Source organism: Pteronotus mesoamericanus, unplaced genomic scaffold (assembly GCF_021234165.1).
Source record: "Pteronotus mesoamericanus isolate MK-2021 breed Mesoamerican mustached bat unplaced genomic scaffold, CSHL_Meso_final contig_32, whole genome shotgun sequence".
Taxonomy (NCBI): domain Eukaryota; kingdom Metazoa; phylum Chordata; class Mammalia; order Chiroptera; family Mormoopidae; genus Pteronotus; species Pteronotus mesoamericanus.
In genome coordinates, this window is record NW_026555134.1 from 661,049 (window position 1) to 685,660 (window position 24,612).

The following is a 24,612-nucleotide window of genomic DNA, read 5'->3' on the forward strand; positions in this document are numbered from 1 at the left end:
ATGATTTTCTCAACCTCTGGTTGGCACAATGATGAACCATGAGTTGGCTGACCTGGATTGAGAAGGTGTCAAATGGTCTACAACATGAGCTCATGTTCATTCAGTAGCCGTTCCTTTAGTGTCAGAGCCCGACTCTTCTTCACAAGCATATTTGAAATCATTCCACCCACTTATCAGTACTTACCTGACTGTGGCTAAGCCATCCATGTCATATTTCTCACTCATATTACGTGAGAAGTGTCACACCCTTGATTCAGCGGTCTCGTTTCCTGTATCTCCTGGTTCTTGCCCTCTCTGTTTAGACAGAGAGAGACTGAGGGTACTGCTATCTCTATTTACATGTCTGTAGTTTCAAAATGGCAATGCAGTCTCTGAAAGCCAAAGCAGGTGTTTTGAAACATAGTCGAGCAGAGTTTGCAATAGCATAGACCGGAAGGTGTGTTGGAGTGGCAGTCTGAAGGCAGGATTCTGGGCCCCACGTGGCTCTGTCTTCACGGTATGAATGGTGCAGCTCGTCAACTGTCTGAGCTTCTGGTTCGCTCACTGGAAAAAGTGGGATGGTAAGATCTGACCTGCCCAGCCCAAATATGATAAGGATCAAATGAACTAACAAATGTCACAACCTCTACAAATGTCTACAATTGCAAGGAATTAAGGAATGCAGCATCTCCATCTGGGCTTCTGAAAGCCCTCATGTACACAGCTGGCTCACCCGTGCCTCTGTGTCAGGAGGTACTTAAGGGTAAAGATGCTTCTTTTCTAACTTGTCAATTTAGATGCCAAGCATCAGGCAATTGATGTAAGCGAGTAGAAGTGCACTTGGCTCCACTCAGAGTTTCTCAGAGTCAAGTTCTGTAACTGGTCCATTCACTGGTGACTTCTCGCTCAGGATTTACAACCTGCATCCTCACCAACAAGTGGGTGGATGACACCCCCCAGAGAAGCTGCTGGGCCCAGCTGATGTATGAACTGAAGCCGCACTTTGACTTCCTGATAGAGTCAAGCCAAATTGGAATGGCCAAGCCCAATCCTGAGATCTACAAGTTTACGCTGGACACCTTGAAGGCCAGTCCCCATGAGGTACATAGTAGGTACTTTCTTGCAGCGGAGAAGAATGTTCTAGTGATACGCTAATCAAGAAAAATCAAGGAAGAGTGAGCAAGTGGGGGATATTTGGGGCCTGGCAGGATGGCTCTAGGTCCAATGGCAGGCTCCACTTTTCTCAGGCCAGGATTTCTATAGGACTTTTACCCACCCCCTCTAGAAAGTTCTATCAGAGGTGAACATCTGACTGTGTTCTGTATCTCTTACAGGACCTTGATCAAAATAGGTATTGTTGAAAGCTTCTAGACCAGCTGCCTCAGTTTACCTGTAAAAACACTGCAACCTTGAGAGATTTCCCCAAGACCACAAGGCTAGCTGGGAGCTCCCCTCCAAAGAGTGAGCAGGAGCGAGCTGCAATGCTGCAGCGGTCTTCACGGCTCTCCGGGGTCCCTATGTTCTGTCTTCATGCTGTCTCTAGATGGCCTATTCTAAAATACTTTTTTTCGTTGTGTTCCCTTACTCTAATCTTCAAAAAGGCAATGGGGACCAAGATTAAATTTCTGACCCTGATGTCTCTGACCCTTTGTTATTGGCCTAATGTCAGCTGTACCTGATCAGATGACATCATGAGCCTGTCATCGGGAATCCTTACCAGGCTCAATAATACCAGGACCCTTCCTTTCTCCTCTAAAACTTTGCTTCTGCTCTCCTCAATCTCCAGGTTAACACTACAACAACACTCTAAATTTTAATATGCACCCAAATAAACGTCCTTTCATTTAGGGCTTTTGGGTTGAATGAGCTGCTTAGAAGCCTAGGTCTGCCCTAATCCAAGATTACAAATAAAAGCAGCATGCTTTCTTCTACAAGTCTAAGGACCTGTATTCCTTTTATTTTTATTGAAATGTAAACACTTGATCCATTCAAAATTTATTTTGAAGTAAGATATGAAGGATCCACTTTTTCCTTCAAATGTTAAAATAAATAAGTAATCTTTTAAATAATCTTTTCCATCATCAATTAGACATGACACTTTTATTAGAAACTAAACTGTAACTTTTATTTGGGTCTATTCCTTGACTCTTTTCTATCTCATTGATATATCTTTTTTGTCTATTTCTTTTATAATACCAAACTTTTTTTTACCTTTCGTAGCTTTGTGCATTTTTCTTATCTGCCTTTATTATGGTTCTTGTCCAGATTTATTTCTTGTCCATTCATACACGTTGATTTTTCTAGATGAATTTTAATGTCATTCTGATAATTTATATTCTTTCGTAACCTTCTCACCATTTCAGAATTCAGGCTGAAACCAGTAGATGTATGTGGGAACACACATATCTGTGTGTTTATATGACGCTTATGTAATTAAATGTTTTTAATTTTAAGAATAAACAGTTAAATGAAAATAAAAATTATTTTAATCTCATCTCATAAAATAGCCACTATTCACATTTTTTTAAATTCTCACCCGAGGACATGCTTATTGGTATTAGAGAGGAAGGGAGGGAGAAAGGGAGGGAGAGAAACATTGATGTGAGAAACATCAATCAGTTGTCTCTTATATGTGCCTGAGTGGGACTGAACCTGCCACCCAGGCCTGTGCCCTGACCAGGAATCAAACCTGAGACCTTTTGGTTTACTGGACAATGTTCCAACCAACTGAGCCACATTGGCCAGGGCGCCTCTATTCACATTTGACTGTGTTCCTTTCTGGTATTGTCCCTTATACATGAGATTTGCCTTGGTTGAAGTGATGCTAGTGTCCATGCTATTTGGATTCAGGTTGTTTTTTTGGATGACATGGAGGATAACCTGAAGCCAGCCCGTGATTTGGGAATGATCACCATCCTCGTTCGTGACAGCAATGTCGCCCTGCAAGAGTTGGAGGAAGTAACTGGGATGCAGGTAACTGTGTATGTGCGCCGAGCCATATATCCTGCACTCATCTATGTTTGGGTACACAAGACAAAACAAGAGGAGAATCTGGTGTTCAGACAGTTCATTGCTCAAGTCATGGTTCTCAGGAACAGACCTCTTGGGTGAGAATTCGTTACCTATTGTGCAGTCATCACAATGTCCTTGAAGAACATCTTGTTCCATTCCCTGCAGTCAATGAACAGAGAAACAATGCCCTGAGGGCAAGAATCTGTACTAGTCAAGAGTCGGAGGAACCAAGACAAGAGTGGGGTTCCCAGCCAACCAGTTCTCCTTTTTAGAGTGAATATTGAGATTTTAGCTGTTAGGTCTGCCCCAGTGGAGGTACGGAGCCCAATCCTTACATTGTGTGCCTGGTCCTGCCGCTGGTGGTTCGGCTTCTCCTGGTACACGCCCTCATGTCAGCTTGAAGGAATTCTTTTGAGTAAAAACTGTTCTTCTCATTGAGAGTAGAATGTCCTTAATGACTGCCCCCTGCCCTGGGGTAGGAGGTGCATGGGAACTAGCCTGTTCTGTCAAAGCTGAGGCACTTTTTGTTCTTTTGAGCTTACCTAAGACCACCCATCCCACTGAGTCAAGGAGTGACGGTTACATAAACCGTTTGCAGTAATGCTGTGTTTTGCTGAAGGTTGTCGGTGTAATGGGGTAGGAGGGAGGAGGGAATCCATACACTTGATTGAGCTAGGTGGACTTCAAAGGTGTCACAACTTCTCTCAAAGGGAATTATATCATTTTGTAGGCCTGTTAGAACATAGCACAGACTGGGTGTCTGAAACAGCAGTTTCACCACGAAGCTAGAAGATTAAGGTGTTGGCAGGGTTGGTTTCTTCTGAGGCATCTCTCCGGGGCTTGTAGATGACTACCCTCTCCCTCCCTAGGTCTTCACATGGTCTATCCCTGCATGTCTCCTAATCTCCTCTAGTTATAAGGACAGCAGTCAAACTGGACTCTAATGGGTCCATCCCTGTGATCTCTTTTAACCTTAACCACTTGTATAAAGACCTAATTTCCAAATGTAGTTGCATTCTGAAGTCCTGAGGGTTAGGATTTCAACAGAAGGAGATAAAATTTCGCTCAGAATGACTGACTTTTTGTCGTTAACAAATAAATAAAAATGTGTATCTTAACGACTTCATAACCTTAAAGCACCTTGCCCAAGTGTTACAGAACAAAAGTGGGGTTTGGCTGCCCACCCACCAAACACAGGCATATTCCGAAGACTGGTTGGTGGGGAAGGAAAAAGGTGTTTATGAAAATGTTGCACAGTGTGGGGAACCAGAAGACCCCCTGGCTCCGGGCTCCTCCCTTTTGCAACACACAGGAAAAACCCATTTGTTGCCGAAAAGACAGAAACCCAAAACCATGACTAGAAATCTCACTCCATCTTATCTGTCCTTTGGAGCACAGGCTGTTAGAGGGGGTGCTGTCAAGCTTCAGGCTCCTTGTAGTATATGCGTGGGGCCCACGTTGCCATCACCAAGCCACAGCTTCTCGTGCCAGGGGCCTGTCACCTGCTGCCTGGCCACATGACTTCCAGGGCCTGCCGGTCTGTGAGTGCTCTGGCCCACCTGTCTATGCTGAGCAGCCCAGAGGAAGAGGTGAGCATGGTCTGGGACCATCCATGCAGTGGTGGAAGATGCCACTGCATTCCGCAGGTCACTGCTAGGGCACATGTCCCCTGGGGTGCAGCCCAGTGGGCACAACTCAGCCTTGGCATGAGCCAGTGACAGGGCCAGTGAGGGGAAGAAGGGGCATGTTTCTCCCTTCCCTCTGTTTAAATCTTCTGGCCTAAAATTCTGCACATTCCGGAAGGGTCCAGTTCCCCAGTCAATCCCATCTTTTTCCCACGCTAGACTGACAGGCTAACACTTCCTGTAGGTCACACCAGACACTCAGCTGGAAAACAGGGAAAAGAGCCCGTAGTGGATTGGGTAGGGCTTTCCATGGGCCAAGCCGATGGGCCATAGTCGTCTGTCTGCATTTCACTGGTCATAGCTCAATCAGGGGCCTCCGTGGAACTGAAAGGAAGGTGAAATTAAGTCTAGCTGTGTTCTAATCAAATAGAGCCAGTCTGAATCCTGGCATTTACTAAGCTGGAAAATTTAGGTACATTTCTTAACACTCTGGTTCTCAGCGTTCACAGCTTTATAATGAGATGATGACACTATGGGAGAGGATGATGGGTTGGCGAGTCACTGGAACGACTCAGAGGACCGTGGCAGAGGGGATCTGTGAGCTCCCCTCTGGTGCCCGCACGCTGGAGCTCCGGAAACTCACTCTGAGAACCCCTCATGGAAGGAAGCTGCAGTCATGGAAGGAAGCTGCAGGCACCTCTCTCAATATACCTCTCACTGTGTATCTTCTACTTGCAGCTTCTCAATACAGCAGCCCCTCTCCCAACCCCATGCTGTCCAAGTGATGTGAGCCATGGGTATGTGCAAATAAAGGTAAGTGAGCACTCTCTCTCGGCCAGCTGAGTGTTTTCTAAACAGGTCGCCTAAAATGACTCACAGAGACATTTGTTAAATATCAAGGGTAGTTGAATAGCCACTTTTTATAAGGAAATCATATTTCCCATGAGTATTATTTCTCAAAAATCAAGGGAAGACACGGACCATGCCTTGGGACATGCGAAGTGGTATGTCCAACATTGCCAGGTTCCCAGGAAACAACAGGCTACTAATGCACACAGTTCAAACTTGTGTGGTTCAAGGGTCAATTGTACTTCCCTCAATGTTCTTGTAAGAATGAATTAAAATTCACAGACCACAGGCAAAGGAGCTGACGAAGAGGAGCGCTGGCCTGATCTGAGCAGGTCTGCAGATCATGGGAGACCTGCAGCCCTGGAGGACAAGCCTGCAGACTTTTATTGAGCATTTGCTGTGGGATGGGCACAGAGAGAAATACCGAGATGAGTGGAGGGTCTTCCGTGACCCGAGGAATTTTACGGTCCACTGAGATAAACATTCAAAGCCCTTGTGGTTACATCGGAGGATGAGGTGTGGCCTTAGAGCAGTGCCCTGGAGCACTCAGAACGGGCTCTGTGAGGGGGGCAGGCAGCCACCCCAAGTGCCCGCAGTGGGACTCAGCCGACATGGTCAAGTGGGCATCAAAGGATGAGTGGGAGTTGGAGTGTAAGAAAGTGGTACTGGAAGCTGTGAGTCAGCATCAGTGCTGCTCCTCCTGTAACCCTGGGTGGTCCTAAAGCGGGGGGAGCATTTCATAACGTCCCTTCAGACCTCATCTCTATATTGATGAAGAGCAAGGGGCCCTTTGCATGGGCCTGGAGTCTGGGCTGTAACCTTGTGTCTTTAACCCCATGGACAAGGTTATTCCTGTCATCCTCTCAATGCTTGCGTATCCAGCCAGTTTCAATAGAGTCCTCATTTAACCTTGAAGGAGGGTGGTCAGAACTGCTTCCTAACCCCCTGCCACCACTTCAAATTCAGCGGCTGGGGCAGTGACCTCTGGGGAACCCCAGCTGAGCCCGGGCTTGGGGATGCTCTTGCTTTCATCTTCACTGGACACAAATGCAACCCAAACTGGGTTGTAATAGATCTTTCTTGTTTTCCCGGCCTTATGGCAATTTTATTAACATATTTAAAGGATGGGAAAGCATATGCATTTGCTGAGCTACTCAGCTGGGTCAAATACGAAGCAGCTGAACAAGTCTTTAGTTAGGATCCATTTAGAACAGAGGCAGATGAGGATCATTTGATTGGACATCAGCACTATAACATTTTCAATATAAAGAATATGGAATTTAAAGTTAAATTCCCTCCATTTACCAAGTACTAAAGGGAAGATTGTAGAACATAATTCCTATAAAAAGATTGTAGTCTGTGAAAGGGTTTGCGGAAGGTCAGCCTAGTGTTTTCTTGAGCAAAACAGCTTGTTGGGGATCATGACTGAGAGGTCCAGTCTGGGACACCAGCTTGCCAAAGTCTGAGGTGCAGCAAAACAATTGTTTCAAGTGAATTTCTATAATGGGAAGCTCATTTTTCTCCTCCATTTCCATTAGAAGGTTGGAGATATGCATGTTTGGGGAAAATAGACTATATGGTGACTACATATTGCTTTAGTTGGTTTGCTTAGACCCCATGTAATAGGCAGAGGAGGCTAAGTGCTGTCACGAGCAGCCCCAGCTTTCAGGGGCTGAATACCAAGTCTGTTTCCTGCACAGCACAGACGGTGGGCTCTCTCCACGCAGTCATTCAAGTAAACAGGCTCCTTCCTTCTGCTGATTCTACCTTTCTCAAGGCCCAGTCCATTCAGGTAGACAGAAAAAGAGGGAGGACCAGTGTAGAAGGCGTGGATGTAGCACACATTTCCTCCACTCATATGCCATTGGCCCGAACTCAGTCATGTGGCCACACCCACTGCAGGAAAGTGTGGGGAGGTCTGGAAAATGTCACTGTGTGCCAGGGAGAAGAGAGGAACACAAGTATTGAGCCCCAGCAGCCTCTGCCACACCCATGTAGTCCAGAAAGAACGAGAAGTATAGCAAACTTGGAAAAACTTCATATTCAAGAGATAAACAGCTTTTTAACAAAATAATCATGGTATTCTGCATGTTAGCATGAATATTATGCTCTGCACGAGATTAGTCTCAGGTTTTAAATATTGAAAACATGACAGATCACACCAGAAACTCTGACAGTATAAGGGCCTTTTAAGGAGGAGGCAAAGTTGTGTTGTTTTGTTTTTTTTAATAATCTATTCAAGCTTCTTAAATAAGTTACACTAAAAAACCACGTGTTTTTTATTGCACAGTTTGGCCAGTTGTCTCATTTCAGACATCTTCTAGCATTGGGGTCTTAGGCTGAGAAACCTTCATCATACAGATCTGGAAATACACTAAAATGGCCCAGGCCGTTGGCAGAAGAGGAGCCTGGTTCTGCCCAGCCCGGCGCGGTGATCGCTTCCTACTCACCTCTCTCTTTTACAGCCTGGGGTGCATCTGCACTTTGTGGAGATGGGCTCTGGCCCTGCTGTGTGCCTCTGCCATGGATTTCCTGAGAGCTGGTTCTCTTGGAAGTACCAGGTAAGGAAAACTGGGTGAAGGCTCGCCCCAGTCGGGGTGAGGCAAGGAGAACGTCTATATGGTGTGCTCAGCCTGAATGTCTTTCAGAAGCTAAAACCAAAGTATGGCCATGATACCTCAGGAATGTTGGGACTGGAGAGTTCTCTAGACCTCAGGGCCCTGCTAGTCCATACGCTACCTTTGCAGATTAAAAAAAGGCAGCCTCCTGGAAGTCTTTGTAATGATTACAGAAATCTGCATGGTCTTTGTTAAGAAAGGCATGCTCTTAGATGCAACATTAGATGCAGTGCTCACAGACTCTACCACTGTCCATGGCAGCCCTATCCAGGTGGGCTCGTTCCATGGAGAAGATACCAAGTAATGTCACATGGCACTTGGGACTGAGCCATTTACAAGAAGAGGGGGATAGAGGAAACAGAGGGAGTGTCAGTGGGAACCCTTATAAGACCGCACTGGAGTGTACCTGAATTGTTTGTTTTCTAGATTCCTGCTCTGGCCCAGGCGGGTTTCCGGGTTCTAGCTCTGGACTTGAAAGGCTATGGAGAGTCGTCTGCTCCTCCCGGTGGGTTAGCTGGCTTGCCACTCTGCTCTGCTGTCATGCTTCCTGACTGTCTCAGCTCTCCAGCTTCACCGCCTTCCCCTGGTCTCAGGTCAGAGCAGGCAGTCCTTCAAGGGGGTCTGAGTTTGCGTCTCCCCTCTCCTGCAGTGTCCTCTGTCTACACAGTTTGGGTCCCGGATGTCTCTGCTCCTCCTACTCTGAAAGCATACAAGATGTGCAGGGGCCTGAGCCCTGTGAGCGTCTCCTGCTGGTTGATGGGGATGTGGAGTGTAGGATGTACCATCCAGCTCCAGAACGTTTTTCATCCTGCAGAACTGAAACTCTGTACCTGTTACACAAAAGCTCTTCATTCCCTATTCCCTCCAGTCCCTAGCAACTACCCTTCTGTTTTCTGTCTCAATGAATTTGACTACACTAGGGACCTCATGTAAGTGGATCAAACATTATTTATCTTTTTGTGACTGGTGTATTTCACATAGCATAATGTCTTCAAGGTTCATTCATGTTGTATCACGATTTCCTTGTTTTTTAAGGCTGAATAATATTTCATTGAATGGATATACCATATTTATCTGTTCATCCATTGGTGGACACTTGGGTTGTCTCCACCTTTTGACTCCTGTGAATAATGCTGCTATAGCCATGGGTGCACAAATATCTGTTTGAGTCCCTCTTTTCAATTCTTTGTGTTATATACCCAGAAGTCAAATTGCTAGATCCTATGGTAATTTGTAGGTTAGATTCTTAACCCCGCATCCGTGGATCCCAGTGGGAGTCTATCCAAGGATGGGTATCAGGGGGCCTGTGAACCCCTGAGGCCACATGTGGGTTTCAGAGCACTTTTCATTGTTTCAATCAGTTTCAGAGGGGTCTTCAGCCCAAAACTGTTTTCAGAATCCCAGGTATGGAGGCAGGAGCATGATGCAGCAGCCAGGTGTGCAGCAAACTCCTGGTCCCTTCAGGTGTCAGCAACGCTGTTAGCAGTATTAGCTTAGGGAGCCAACCCCGCTGTTCAACACCCCTTTTCTGAGCTGCTTCCCCCATATTCACATTAAGCCTGTTATGTTGAGTTTTAAGCCAGCAGATGTGGATTGAGGCTATTGGTCACTCAGGGGGCCATCAACCAGGCCGCTCAGCTCGTCACAGCAGGGGAGTGCCTCCGTAATCATCCGCCAAGTGTTATGGTGTTGATTCAGCTGGTGCTTATGAGGCTGACTGGTGCAGAAGCATTTCAGACAGAAGTATACCCTTCAGTTCAAACACCCAGGAAAGGCACCTATGTTGTTTTTTAAATTTAATTATTAAAATGTCTATTTTCATTCATCTATATTGCAATGTTTCCTGAATTCCTTAGGTATAACTTAGTAATATAATTTATCATTCAAACTGGAACACTATTAAAAGTAAAAAGAGGAACTATTAATAATAACACACCTAAACTGAAACTGGGACTTATGGTCATGCCCTAATTATAATTTCTTAAGGAAACCATAATTTACATGTTAACTATTGTTGAGGATTTTGTATAACATAAATTCTAAAGCCAAGCATAATGATTTGGAATACATACGAATCCAGTTCAGATCATTTGTGCATAAATTTCACAGCATTTGTTAATAAGTTTTCAGTAACAAATTATTTTTCCTAAAATTTTTAAGCTTTTGTCTCACTATTTTTTAGTTTTCTTTCTTGCTACTGAGAAATCCCATGCCATTCTGATACATAAATCTTCCTACGTAACCATTTTTTTCCTTTCTTACCCTTGCCACTTTAGGATATTATTTTTTATCTGTCCTGTTCTAAAATTTTATGATATTGTTCTATGATATAGGTCTTTTTCATCTACTTTGCTAGACATGTTTATCTTTAAGTTCTTGGAAATTTTCTTGAATTACTTTTTGGTAATTTTTCTTCTTTTTTTTTCTTTTTCTTTCTGGAATTGCTTTTATTGGTAAAATGTTCATACTACCCAAGACAATCTACAGATTTAGTGCAATCTCTATCAAAGTCCCAGTAGCATATTCTTACAGAAAAAGTAAATGCAATTCTACAATTCATAAAGGTCCACAAAAGACCAATAATCAAATCAATCTGGAGAAAGAACAAAGCTGGAGGACTCACACATTCTGATTTCAAAATATATTCCAAAGCTACAGTAACCAAAACAGTCCGGTCCTGCCATAAAGACAGAATATGGAGCCCAGAAATAAATTCACACTTATTTTACACAAATATGGTCAACTGATCTTTGGCAAGAGTGCCAAGAACATGAAAGAACAAAAACACTAAGAAAATTAGATATTCACATAAAAAGACTGAAATTGGACCATTATCTTATACCTTATTTTTACAAAAAATCAACTCAAAATGGATTAAAGACTTAAATGTAAGACTTGAAACTAAAACTGAAAGAAGAAAACATAGGGGAAAAGCCTCATGACATTTGTCTTGGTAATGATTTCATGGCTATGACACCAAAAGCACAGGCAACAAAAACAAAAACAAGTGGAATACATCAATCTGAGAATTTAACAAGGTAAAAGGGTTTGTTTTGGTAAAGGGGTCCTTTTAGCTGTTGGTAAATTTTACTCCTGAATATTGAATGTATTTCTTTTATTTTTAATTGCAGAAATAGAAGAATATTCCTTGAAAGTGTTATGCGAGGTAAGAAGGATCTGTGGGTAACATCTGTAACATCTTTTTCATCTTGGTATTTTTACTGATATAAGACAGAAGTGTGGGTGTTCATTTCAATCTCAGAAAAATATCATTTCACAGCATTTAGGTATAAAGTCTTACTAAAAGTTTGCTGTATATCAAGTACTGCTCTAAGCATTTGATGGGAGAGGAAACTGAGTCACAGGGAGGTAATTACCAGAAATCAACAGCCAGTAGAGCCAAGTTTGAATCCTACAATAGCTCGCACAACCTTTCTCTTAACCACTCCACCATGTTGTCTTTTAATCCTGGGAATTTAAAAAATCACTATATTTTGGTAAAGATGTTGGTGGCCAGACCTAAGGGTCAATGTGTGGATCAGTGACTATTCTAAGACAGGCATAAGCACCATCAGGGAGGGGAACCCTCATCTCAGAGCCGGAAGGGGAGAATGGGGCAAAGGGGAGGGGAGTCTGTGACCCAGACCTCCTTAGAACAAAAGCAAAGGTGGGAGGAGCCAAGGGGGAGAAACAGAAAACTAACAATGCTGCCGATTGCACTAAAGTTACAAAAAGCCTCCATCTCAGCATCAGAACTCTGCCTGGAGCTCCCTCCAGCCAGCGCCACATGCAGCCTTTGCATCTCATAAGGGCAGCACAGGTAAAAGCCTAGTTTCCAGTTAGAGTTCCTTTTCCTCCCTCAGTTTCCAAGTCTTTGCCTCCTCCGCTCTGCCACTCCTGAGAGGATGCTGGAAAGGGAAGGGAGAGAACTCAAAAGCTAGTGAAATGACCGAATGTTGTGTTAATGCGCTCGAGCTGCCATAACAGAGTATCACAGACTGAGTGGCTAAAACAACAGATTTTATTCTCTTGCCATTCTGGAGGCTAGAAGTCTGAGATTAAGGTACCAGCACGTTTTTTATCTGAGGCTTCTAGGTGAGGCTTGAGGAAGGCCTTCTTCTCCTTGTGTCTTCACGTAGTTTTCCCTCAGTACCTGTCAGTGTCCAAATCTCTTTATAAAGATGCCAGTCAGATTGGATTAGGGCCCACCCTAATGACCTCATTTTAACTTTATCACCTCTTTAAGGACCCTGTCTTCAAATACAGTCACATTCAGAGGTACTGAGGGTTAGGGCTTCAACCTGTGAATTTTAGGGAGACAAAATTCAGTTCATAACAAAGGCAGATACAGTAACCTAATCTTGCAGCAGCTGAGGTGGGTGGATATAATTTCTGAATTGTCTGTGTGTTTTCTTTCTTAGGATATGGTAACTTTCCTGGATAAGTTGGTAAGTAATAATTTTGAACTGATCTCTTTGGAGAATTCTGTGTGTGTCTGGGCAAGTAAAGACAAGATGTAAGCCCTTCAAGGTGTCAGCCGTTGGAGCCCTCAAGGGGAGCAGCGAGGGGCTGGGAAGGCTCACTCTGGGACAACGGAAGGGGGCAGGGAGGTCTGACCAGGTGGAATTACAAAGACAGAGATGGCAGAGATTTTGAAGAACAGTGCAGAGGTCAGTTTGTTTTGTTGGGGTTTTTTTGTTTCATGAAAAGCATCTTTCAGGAAATAAGATACTTATGTTGGCTTGAGTCAAAAAGTTTAGAAAATATCCTATAGACTAATATTTCACAACTTTTAATTATCTTTTGAAATATCTAAAATCAAATGCCTTCATTTACCATCATTTGAGATGTCAAACTCAAAGCCAATCAACAACAGTGATCTGTGAATATGCCTTTGCAGAGCACATGTGCTATTCCTGAGATCACAGCTCAGCGACCCCCTCCTCCCATCCTCAGCTGGGTCACGGTGTGGAATGAAAACACTGGTAGTGCAGGTGTAGCCAACACAGCCTCAAAGCAGCGGGCTGTACCGCCTGTCAGCGGATATGAGAGTCAAGGGGAGAAACTGAGGACTAAGGAGTCCCACGACAACAGCCAGGCGCCATGCCAGGCACTAGTAAATGAGGTGGAAATGTCGTGGTCCCTGACCTCTGCCGAGTCTCAGTCCCTTGGAATTGGCCTTGGGACTTCGAGTATGCTGGGGACATCAAAGAGAGCATGGCCGAGTGCGGCCACCCCAGTCCTGATGCTGTAATGATCTTATACCACATGGTCCGCGTGTGAGTGCCCAGGGAGTGAATGAAAGGATTGCGTCTGAGGGTTGGGCCAGAGGAGAAGACAGGCCTCGGGATCTCAGCACCTCATCCCAGAGACCTGCCTGCATTCACCTTCCTTCTTTATCCTTTGCTAGGGCATCCTTCAGGCGGTGTTCATTGGCCACAACTGGGGAAGCATTCTGGCGTGGAACATGGCTCTCTTCTACCCTGAGAGAATGAGGTAATTAGACTGTCAACAATAAGAATTTGGGCAAGACTGGGACTGAATTCCCATTCAAATCCATCCTTGGGTCTTGAACCCCAGAAAACTTACCGGAGACAAATAAGTTATCTGGGAAGGTACCACCTTAACTCCTTAGTGCCCATTGACACATTAACAAGGAAGATTTAATGAGCTAATGTCTTAGAAAGCAAGGCCTGACCCAAATACTGGTAGTGCAACGAATAATTCAGGGACAGATTATTCAGGGGGCTTGCAGGAGAATCATGGCCGACTTTGGGAGAGTGGAGGAAGCAGCAGGGGTGTTGGGTTTATAGAATTAAGCACCAGGAGAGACTCTAGTCCTGGATGGGGGGGTCAAAAAAGGTGGCTTGCAGTTTTGTCATGAATGGGCTGTGTGGTAAATCATTTCCCCCATTAGACCTTGGTTTCCTCATCCACAAAATGGTAATGCTAACTCCTACTGACCATACAACCTGCACACTGGAGTACAGATGTCAGGCTAGCATGACATTTCATGATCATCATCACGTGATGCATAATCATTCTTAGAAGGCACTTCAGAGCACTGGCAGGGGCTTCAGAGGGTGGGTGTGGAACCCAGAAAGGCGAGTGTTCTTTTGCAGCTACATTCCACTTGAAGTGGCAACCAAAACTAGTACTTGTCTGACCTTCCATTTCAGCTGGAAATCTTAGCAAATGAAACAAACATTACCCTTAGCAGCCATATATATTTCCCTAATTAATCCAGTTACTTTTTATTTGGCTAAATTTATAAGATTGGAAACACTGGAGAACTTGGTTCAACTCAGCCACAGCTCAAATGGTAGAATGATATCAAAGACCAAGAAGAATCTAACATTTTCTAAAATATCTTAAAATTGTTCACACTCTTATTGTTCTGGTCTCTTTACCTTCTCCCTCTGTTTTCTCTCTCATTCAAAATCAAAATAAGAGCTCAGTTCTTAATAACTGGACTCACAACAAGGTTACTCTACCTACTGTATTAGATGCCAAGTTCAGATTTCCATCAGGGCTTCCATGATGCCCAAATCCAGAAATTTCTTATCCCCCTCAACACCTGTGGTATTCTGTGCTATTCTTATGGCCTTCTTTGTTAAATTATAATAAGCTCCTTGAGTATTGACTTTATATTTTCTTTCCCCTTCTATATAGTGTGAAATTATAGTCAACACAGAAGAAACACAGAGAGTGAAGGAAGGAGGGAAGGAAAAAAATGAATGCTAAAAACTAGGGAGAGATTGTATTGTTCACATATCCTAATCAAAGTTGATATACTGAATGTAGAGTGTGTGTGCGTGCACGTGTGTGTGTGTGTGTGTGGTGTGTGGGGGGTGGTCTGTCTGTCTTCATCCAAGGCAAGTGAGAAATACTGCAGTGTATTGGCCGGGGTGTGGGGGGCGGGTATGCAGAACACTGGGCTGGGAGTCAAGAAATCTGAGTGTGGACCCCTTTCTCCCACACACAGCTAGTTAAGAGCTTGTGTGCATCACTGTCCCGCTTCCAGCCTTGGTTTGACATGTAAGGTCCTCTCTGGTTCTTGCAGACTGTCTACAAGGTCTGTGTCTTGGTGTCTCTTCTTTCCATAGGGCAGTGGCAAGTTTGAATACTCCCTTAATGCTGGCAGTCTCCAAAGTGACCTTAACAGAGTTAAGCAAAACCAATCCTATTTTTGGTTACTACCTCTATTTCCAAGAACCGGTAAGTCTGGGGCCACAGCAAGATATTGTTCTTCTTTCCCCCCTCTCTCCCCTTCTCCCCATTGACTTGATGTATCTCTGTCCCCTGGCATTAGTCAGAAATGACTTTACAGATCGGCTTAGGTGAGTGAGACTGACTCTGGAGCTCAGCTTGTCCTTCCAGGGTGATGGCACGTTTCTCTGTGCATGTACTTGGGGTGGCGAGGAGAACGGGAGTAGGGGGTGGGGGTTCACCAGGTTTTCCTGCTTCCCCGAAACTGTGGAGTCGGGGGCTGAGTGCTAGTTTGGAGCTCTTAAATTCTCTGATTGAGAGAGTGGTAGAACCAATTTCTTGTTGGTGACAGCTCCTGGCCTCTTGCCAGGGACCTGGCATCTTGGCTTCTTGAGGAGTAAGGTTTGTGATTACAGGGAGCAGCAGGGCCTAAAAGCCCTGCACTGACCCCTAGTGTGCTTTGGGAGATATGGGGGGTTTCTAGGTGTTAGCCTATGTGCCATAAAACCCAAGATATCCCTTGGAGCTCAGGTAGTATGTGTGTTGAGGTGTCACTGCCACGTGTCACTGGGATTCAGTGAGACCAGCATCATAAGTCAGCATCACTGGCCTGCCCCTCCACCTTGGAGCTGACCTCAGCTGGGGGGCACGTGCTAGTCATTATTTGTGGGCTCTGGATCCTAATGTCCGGCTACATCTGGGTAATCCAGAAAGGATAAAAGAAGTTTTCTTTAACACTCTAAAGAGAGAAGAGTGGATCAAATTATGAATAAGGAGCCCAAAAGCATTTGGCCACATCTCTCGTCCCACTCTTGCTTTCTGATGCTCGATGGTGGTACCATTTTCAGCGAGGGTCATAACCACCCCAGTTCTAATTGGGCGAGTGACTTGAAGAGATAAGATGATGCCTCAAAAGAGGAAGTTTTTTTATTTAAGCAATAACCTGACTCATTCAGAAAGACACCAGAAGCCTCCAACAACATCATGAAAATATGGTGGATGGATCACATCCTCTACTGAAGCCAGGGCCCGTCCGAGCCACAGCCCAGAGTGTCAGAAGAGCAAGCTGCCTTCAGCTTGAATAGAATCAAAATGACTTTAATTAGTCTGAGTAGTCTTGATCTTGAAGGATAGGTATGATTAAATGGTGTATGAGTCAGTTAGGGCTGCCACAACAAGATACCATGGACTCGAAGTTTAAACAACAAAAAGTATGGTCTCACAGTTCTGGAGACCAGAAGTCAGAGATCAAGGTGTCTGCATGGTTGGTTTCTCCTAAAGCCCCTCTCCTTTGTTTGTAGATGGTCCCCTTCTTGATGTGTCCTCACATGGTACATCCTTGTGTGTCCAGATTTCCTCTTCTTATAAGGACATCTTTACAGTGGATTAGGGCCCACCCTAAAGACCTCTTTTTAATGACCTCCTTAAAGGTCATACCTCCCAATACCATTACATTCTGAGTTTCTAGGGGTCAGGACTTCATAGGAATTTCTAGGAGACACAAGTCAGCCCATAACAGATGAATAAAGGAAAAAAGGGACAGGAGGATGACAACAGGAAGGGAACAGTGAGGGTGAAGTGTGGGGACTGTGAGAGACTGACGTATTTGGAATGAGATCTGGGGGAGCGGGACCAGAAGGACCTAGGGATCCTGGTGCAAAGGCTGCAAAGTGAGCCCCAAGTTGCAGCTGGTGTCAGCGGTAGTGGAAAACCGCTGTAGGTTCATCGCCCCATCAGAGACGGCCCCGTGAAAACCCTTTCAGCCGGACTGGAAATCGGAAGCCCAGTCCCGGATGTGAGGCCCTGCCTGTGCCCTTTCCCAGGTGTTTGCCGCACCCAGGTACAGCTCACACCGGAGAAGTATCCGGTGAGGGGGAGGGAAACAAAGGGCTGGTTCCAGGTTCTTGAGAGGCAGCTCCTCGGCTTTTGGGAACTGAGGAGGGAACGGAGTCCCACACAAAATTAGGAACCTGGTGTTTGGGTCCCTGTCACCTGTTATCTGACCAGTTCTGAATCTCTGGCTCTGCTTGGCTCCCACCCAAAAGCCCAGCTCCCTCCCACTGCGCTCTGTGTGCCCAGAGCTTCCCTCCCAGAGGCCCTGGCCATCACCCAAATGCCCCACACGTCTTAAGTCGCTCCTCAGCCCTCTGCCTTCCTCCCTGACCCAGCCCCCACGCCCTGCGTGCCGGTTACAGCAGACCCCCACCGCTGGCTGCCCCGTGCGGGTAGTCCAGGAGAGGGAGGGTGTGGGGTTGGGGGCCCACTTTTTTCCTCTTCTACCTCTTTTTTCTTTTTTCTCTTTTTCATCCTTTTGAACTGAATATTGGTAAGAAGACTCCTGTCTGCTGCAAAGCAAAGGTGCCTCGTAACGAGGGATTGAGCGTTACAAATATATTTAAACATGGAAATGTTTTGACTAGTGTTACCTGTGAAGAGTTACTGTTCATTATCTCTTTTAACTAATACTTACACATCTATTATGTGACAGTTCTGGGAGGGTGTCTAGAGATGAGGAACAACCCCTGAAGGCTTCAACAATTCCTAAGGGGACAGACAGGTGACAGGTGCCTGGAGGATGAGGTAGCATAAAGGACTGTAATGAGGTACAGCCTACTCATGGGAGCCCGTAAGAAAACGCAGCTAATTTTTACCAAAGGAGAGAGCATTTGAACTGGACCCAGGAAGATGAGTAAGATTTGGATGGGTGGATATGAGAGAGAAGGACATTCCAGCCCAAGAGACAAATGGCTGAAGTTACGTGTAAAACTTGCTTAATCCAGGGATACACGTCCGGGGAGCTGAGAGTTTCCAGCAAAATTGTCAGTGATCCTTAAAGCGAGTTCCGGAAGGTCTGGGACATCTTGAAACTGCCCACAGAATTTAATGTATGCACAAATTTTTCCAGAGAAAGAGTCCCTAACCTTCATCAGAACCTTAATAATTCAGCCAGGGCTAAGAGCTGCTGGACAGGACGGGCTTGGTGTTTCCACCAAGGTGCAGGGAGCAGCAGCCCGACATCGCCCAGGAGCTTGCTGGGAATCCAGACTCCTGGGCCCTCTGCTATCTACCCAGTGAGAATCTGTACTTTAACAAGGTCCTCCAAGTGACTCACATGCTTATTAACTGCCTGACGAGGTCCTCCCAGATTTGACTGACCGTGTTCTCGAGCCCAGTGATCCCCAATGTCATCAGAATGGCAGGTTAGATTCCTGGACGCCAGCCCCAGAGCCCTGATAGAGTAGGTTTTGTTGGGGCCAACAGATTCACATTTCTAACAGGCTCTTACATGATGCTGACTGGCTGGTGCTGGAACCCCACCTTGAGAACGAGGACTGTTGGCCCAAGGGAGGAGCTAATCGAGCCATTTCTCAGCGGCGTGGGGCTGATAGCCATCCTTCTCTGGTTGTTAGAGGCCTCTGGGAACCCGGTTCCAGTCAAGGACTGCTGGAGCGGACCCGGGGGCCTTGGCTGTCCCGCTCACGCAGGGTCCCTTAATCACTGTGACCCTCAGGCTTTCTGGGCCAGGCTCTCTTCCACTCCTAAAAATTATTAAGGACTTCAGGGTTTTAGGTAATATGGATTATATCTCTATCTATTGATATTTACCCTACTAGAAATTGAAATTTTAAAATATTAATCCGTTTAAAAAATAACACGCCCATGTTAGTGTACATAACATTTTTATTTTTAAACAAAACTTTATTTTCCTTAAACAATTTAGTGAGTGAGTAACATTGTTTTACATTTTTCAAACCCCTTTCACGTCTGGCTTAATAGAGACGGCTGGTTCTCTGAGCTGCTTCTGCATTCAGTCTGTGTGGCAGCTCATGTGGAACCTTCAGGAAACTCCACAGCTGCTTATGAGAGCATGAGAGTAAGAAGGATACATGACATGCTCGTATTATTACGGAAATTTCCTGTCATGGACCCTCCGAAAGGGCATTGGGGCTCCCCAAGTTTCCTCCAGACAAGACTTTGAAAAATATTGCTTTATTTAAAAAAAACTTGTATTAACGTAATTATAGGAGCTAGACAAAGGGAGGTAGTAGTTTTACTATATACTATGTTTTGATCAAACTTCATTTAGAGTATTTATCAATGGGATTTAACTTATTAAAATGATTTTTCTTTATTATTTTTTAAATTGTAAAATACACACCATGTAAGCTTTACCATTTTAGGTGTGCATCTCGGAGGCATTGGGTGCGTCGGCATCGCTGCGCAGCCAGCCCCACCGTCCCGCTCCAGGGCTCTTCTCCTCTTGCAGAACCAGAACTCTGTGCCCAGTGCACATTAACCCTGCATTCACTCCCCCGACCCCGGGCCCCGGGTAGCCCCCCTGCTGCTTCCTGTCTCTGTGAATTTGACTACTCTAAGTGGAGTCATACAGTATTTGTCCTTTTGTGTCTGGCTTATTTCACTTAACGTACGCCATTCACATCGTAGCACATGTCAGAATTTCCTTCCTCTTTAAGACTGAATATTATCCTACTGTATGTGTAGATAACATTTTGTTTCTTCGTTTGTCTGTTGATGGGCAACTGGATTGCAATTCCTCTCTTGTTTGAACGCCATATGCCAGCTAGTTCTGTTTGCAACAGTACTATCTATAGAGCAGCCCCGTCTTTTCAGCTGAGCAAGCTGAGACTCTGTCACAGGCTCACTGACTGGCCTGATACTAGGTACACGGTTGGGTTATGTTGACCTGGTCTTGTCTGACTTCAAAATCCTCTTCAAAATCCCTCCTTTATGTATGCTGGGAGGGAGCTTGGAATTGATTTTGTCCTGTACATCCTAGCAAGAAGGGGAGAAGCAAATCGGGCTAAGTTTAAAATCCCTATTGAAAAAGTGACATCAGGGGAAAGACACTAACCTATTGTGGTCCTAGTAGGACAAAGGTTTTGGTTTCAAAGATTGGTATAGCCACTGTGAAAACAGTACCTTTACTGTTCTGTTACAACAGCCTGAATTTAAAATCTGCAAGAAGTGTTGGGGGTGGTTTTGTTCTTAAGAGCAAAGCCTGTTGTCAGGGAAATGTTAGATATTCAAATTATTAATCTGACCACCAAAAGGAACCCAGGAATCCCCCTGGGGTGGTCAGGATAGATGCAGAGCTGGGTCTTATGGAGAAACCATTCACCTGGGTTCTGCCAGCATGTCTGACACATATTCTTTAAAGGGGCAGGTCTCTTCCTATCTCTGGCCCTTGGTTTCCTCATCTGAAAAAAGATGGTCTCATTGGATGGTTTTCAAACAGATTATAGTTGCAAATGTATTCAGGCCAATAGTAAAACATGTACAGCAACTCTTTGCTTCAGGGATGGGTGTTGATAGCCAGCCCTTCCTTTCTGCCTCTTTCCCCCCAACCCAGTCCTCACGGCTCTTCAGCCTGGAGGAGTCAACCATGAGGACTCAAGGTCGTCCTGGACTCACTCAGCCTCAGGAAGGCTCCAGGCTGTTCGGGTGCACCCAGCCCTCCCACCTCTGCAGGTGCAGCTTAGACAAATTCCAGGTTTAGAGTCAATGCCCCACCCCCAACTTTTTAAACTCTTAGCCCACGTGTTTGCTGTCTAGTCCTGGGAATTTGAGGAGTCTGGTGGAAACCAATGTTAAAAAGTGGGGTTTTTTTTCTTTGCTTCTCAGAGAAGGGATAATAGGCTTTGCATTTGCATGAGTAAGAACGGGAGGAGGAGGAGGCAGCTCTGCGCGGCAGAGACAAAGAATGAGCTGAGTAATTTTAGCAGAACCTGTTCCATTGTTTGAATCCTCAGACTCGTCACATCTTGCTTAGCCTGGGGCTATGTCATAGCCTCTTTGTCCCACCAAATCAGAACATGCAGGGCGTGTCCTGTTAACCCTGCCCTCTTCCACCTCCCAATGCCGGTTTTTTACTTCTTTCCAGCAGTATAGATGTCATTTTTAATTGTGTTGTGGAGTGTATGGTACGCGTGTATGTGTCTGTGTGCGCACACGCGCACACATCTGGAACCATGTAACGACCTATGGGCAGGTTTCAAGCACCAAAACCTACTTTTAAGTATTTAACCAGCTGAGAAACTAGGGGACAGAGAGAAAATGTAGGGAAAGGAAATGGTAGGTCATAGTTACAGAGGAGGCTTCTGCCTGGCTGAAGGTACTTCGACATCACAAATGATCATTCTCCCTCACAGTGGGGAGTCTTTCTTAATCCTTAGAGCACACTAACTCCCTCAGGCTACAGGGACAGCTGGTGGTGTGTTATATCCTTTATTTTTTAGGTACTTTATGTTTGCTACTTTTTAAAAAAAGCACTGAGTGATGTAAAATAAAAAGTTAAATCCTCCTTCACTCATCTAGAGCTAGCTACTATGAATAATTTGGTACTTCCCATTTAAAAAAATACGTTTAAGTATGTGTGTATATATGAGTGTATACATAATTTTTAATATAAATTGAATTGTCCTGCTTTTTCATTTAATAGGTCTTAGACAGATTTTCCTGCAGTGCATAGAGATTTACCTCATTCCTGTTATTTTTTAAAAAGATTTTTAAAATTTATTTTTAGAGAGAGGGGAAGGGAGGGAGAGAGGGAGAGAAACATCAATGTGGTTGCCTCTTGCATGCCCGCTACTGGGGACCAGGCCCGCAACCCAGGCGTGAGCCCTTGAGTGGGAATTGAACTGGAGACCCTTTGGATCACAGGCCGCCGCTCAATCCACTGAGCCACACCAGCCAAGGCAAGATTTACCTCGTTCCTTTTAATGGCTGCTTGGTGCTTCATAATCCAGATAGATGATGCTTATTTACTTAACCAATCCTCTACTGAGGAACATGATTTTGATGGCATATTACATTTGAAAAGAACGTGCTGCCATGAGCTACCCTACTCACCAGTCATTCTCGTGGGTTTTGTTCTGGTGCCGTCCATGGGAGAAACTCTTGTCAGTTCCTTTTTGTTTTCCGAAATGGGTAGTGTTATGTTACAGTGAAAAGAACCAAATTCTAAGGGGCCTCAAATTGGAGTTCTTGTTTCCAGCCTGGCCATTTATAATCCACCTTTGAACAAGGTCACACCCCAACCTGCAAGTTCTTTCTCCTCAAGATGGCCTCCCCAACTCAGTGCCCCTGTGACCAGCAGGAGAGTCCCCCCAGGGGAAGTGGCGTCAGCCTCAGGTCTTCTCACAGCCCCTCTGAGGCCTGACTCCTCTCTCTCTCTCCGGCCTAGCTGCAGAGAGCAATAAACAGTTTTCTCCTTCTGCCCGGGTATCAGATGCCTCTACCCACTGGCACCCTCGGCCGCAGGGACCACCGCCCCCGCCATGCTTCCTGGCATGTTTTGAGAGAGCTCTGCCCCAGAGTGTCAGAGGAATTCAAGTAATCACGAAGGTGGCCGGGACACGAGGCAGAGTTGCTGGCTCCAACCCACTGATCAGAGGGATCCGCCCATCTTGCCTCTGAGTCAGTGTCTTGTGGTCTCAGCTATAGAGTTCCGCAAGCTGCCTGGGCGCCTGCCTTGCGGGAGCTGCCGTTTGATTGAAGTGGCTCTTGCCACTGTCGCCACTCTTGTTGCCATGAAACAATAGGCCCAATTAAGGGCACCTTCTGTAGCGGACCTAGTCTATGTCCTGGAAAGAACAAAAGGGAAGATGAAAGAGAAGTTCTGCTGGGCTGGCGAAGAGGGAGGAGGTGTCTGTCAGGAGGTCTGAGTTGGAGAAGGCCCCCTTCTGAGGCCCCCTTCTGAGGCCACTCCGCTGGAGCAACCTCCCCAGCCCTCTGTCCCTGCCAGCACTCTGGTGAAACGCCTGAACGACCTTGGGCTTCTTTATTGTACCCTACTTTTCTGGGGCTCCTCTTACAGTGAGTTGAATATATGCATGGGGAAGAAAGGGGGTGTAAGGAGAATTCTGGGCGCTGTGGGTCCTGGGAACCTCTGCACCCTCACCCTGCGGCCAGCACACGTCACCCTGCTGCTCAGTGGGCCCCAGGGCACCCAGAGGCTATGCAGACCTTTAACCTTTTCCTTCCTTACCTACCCCTCAAATCCAGAGACTCCTTGAAGTGGTAGATCAGTTTTCTAAGGCTGCCATAACAAGTGACCAGAAACTTGGTAGCTTTAGAAACCTCTAAAACAACAGAAGATTCTTCTTTCACAGTTCTCGTGGATAAAAATCCAAACCAAGGTGTTAGCAGATTTGGTCCCTTCTGGGGGCTCTGAGGGAGAATTCATTCCATGCCTCTCTCCTAGCTTCTGTTGGTTGCCAGAAACTCTTGCTACTCCTTGACTTCGTGATCCATCCCTCATCTTGAGATCCCTCATCAACTTAATTACATCCACTGAGACCCTGTTTCCAAGGAAGGTCACATTCACAGGTACTGGGCGTTTAGTCTTGGCCTATTTTCTGGGGATCACTATTCAAACCATTAGGGTGAGGTGTGCTGGCACTGGGGCATGCATAAAAAGGCATTTCATCAAATACTACACTTTCTTTTTTGTTTTTTAAAGTTAATTGTAATTATCACATTGAGGAGTGTGATATCCGCATGGACATGCTTATCAGACAGTTGGAAATACATCTCAGGAGTAAGTACAAAGCTGGAGATGCTGATCTGGAAGCCATAGAAACCAAGGAGGAAAGAATTAGAAGTGTCCTTCTAACTAGGAGTGTCTGTGATTTCAAGTTTAAAAGAAAGAAGCAGGGAGAAAAATGCACCTGGTTAATAAGAAAGGCCAAGAGATTCTGACAAATTCTCTAAGGTTGATCTCTTACTCTTCAAGTCATTCACACCATTTCTAACTAGCCGATGAGGAAAGCTTTAATCTTAAACATACTCTGAGACAAAGCTTCAGGATTCATGGAATTCCAAAGCCTTTTTTTCTAAGGAGTTTCTTTTAGGACCTAGAACTTTCTTCAGTTTGCTTACTGCTGGTGATAGCTTTTGGGTGACAGTAGATCAGACGCCTTCATTTGACGTTGTTCTGGAGGTCAGTGCTCAGCTCCCCGTCAAGCCTGAGGGGGATCACCCTGTCTGGTGAACAGGAGCTTGCAGCAGAGCACAGAAAAGTCAACGCCGCAACTCGCCTGCTCATTTATAAGATATTAGCTCCTAAGTCTTTATCTCATGTCCCTTTCTTTCTTTCCTCCCTTCTCTCTGTTCTTCCCATCCATCTAGGCTTTGCTGGGTACCTACTCTTACGATGCTATGGCAGTGGGAATTAAAATGTGAATAAGGTACAGTGTGTTGTCCCTAAGAAATTCACAGGCTGGTGAGGGGTCCAGGACCAAAAGTAGACAATTCTGATGCAATTTGATAACTTTAATGATGGAGATAATAATTATGAT

The 24,612-nt window shown here is 45.3% G+C and overlaps 1 protein-coding gene across 2 annotated transcripts in view; it reads left to right on the forward strand.

Moving 5' to 3' along the window:
• The window catches only part of EPHX2 (epoxide hydrolase 2), a 49,500-nt gene that overhangs the window by 12,397 nt on the left and 12,491 nt on the right, over positions 1-24,612 (forward strand). For both annotated transcript variants that reach the window (XM_054576002.1, XM_054576003.1), the window contains exons 4-12: positions 890-1,080; positions 2,830-2,952; positions 5,355-5,429; positions 7,931-8,026; positions 8,510-8,588; positions 11,215-11,249; positions 12,505-12,531; positions 13,494-13,579; positions 15,190-15,301. In XM_054576002.1, coding sequence (XP_054431977.1) covers positions 890-1,080; positions 2,830-2,952; positions 5,355-5,429; positions 7,931-8,026; positions 8,510-8,588; positions 11,215-11,249; positions 12,505-12,531; positions 13,494-13,579; positions 15,190-15,301 — 824 coding nt within the window. The remainder of the gene's footprint in view (positions 1-889; positions 1,081-2,829; positions 2,953-5,354; positions 5,430-7,930; positions 8,027-8,509; positions 8,589-11,214; positions 11,250-12,504; positions 12,532-13,493; positions 13,580-15,189; positions 15,302-24,612) is intronic.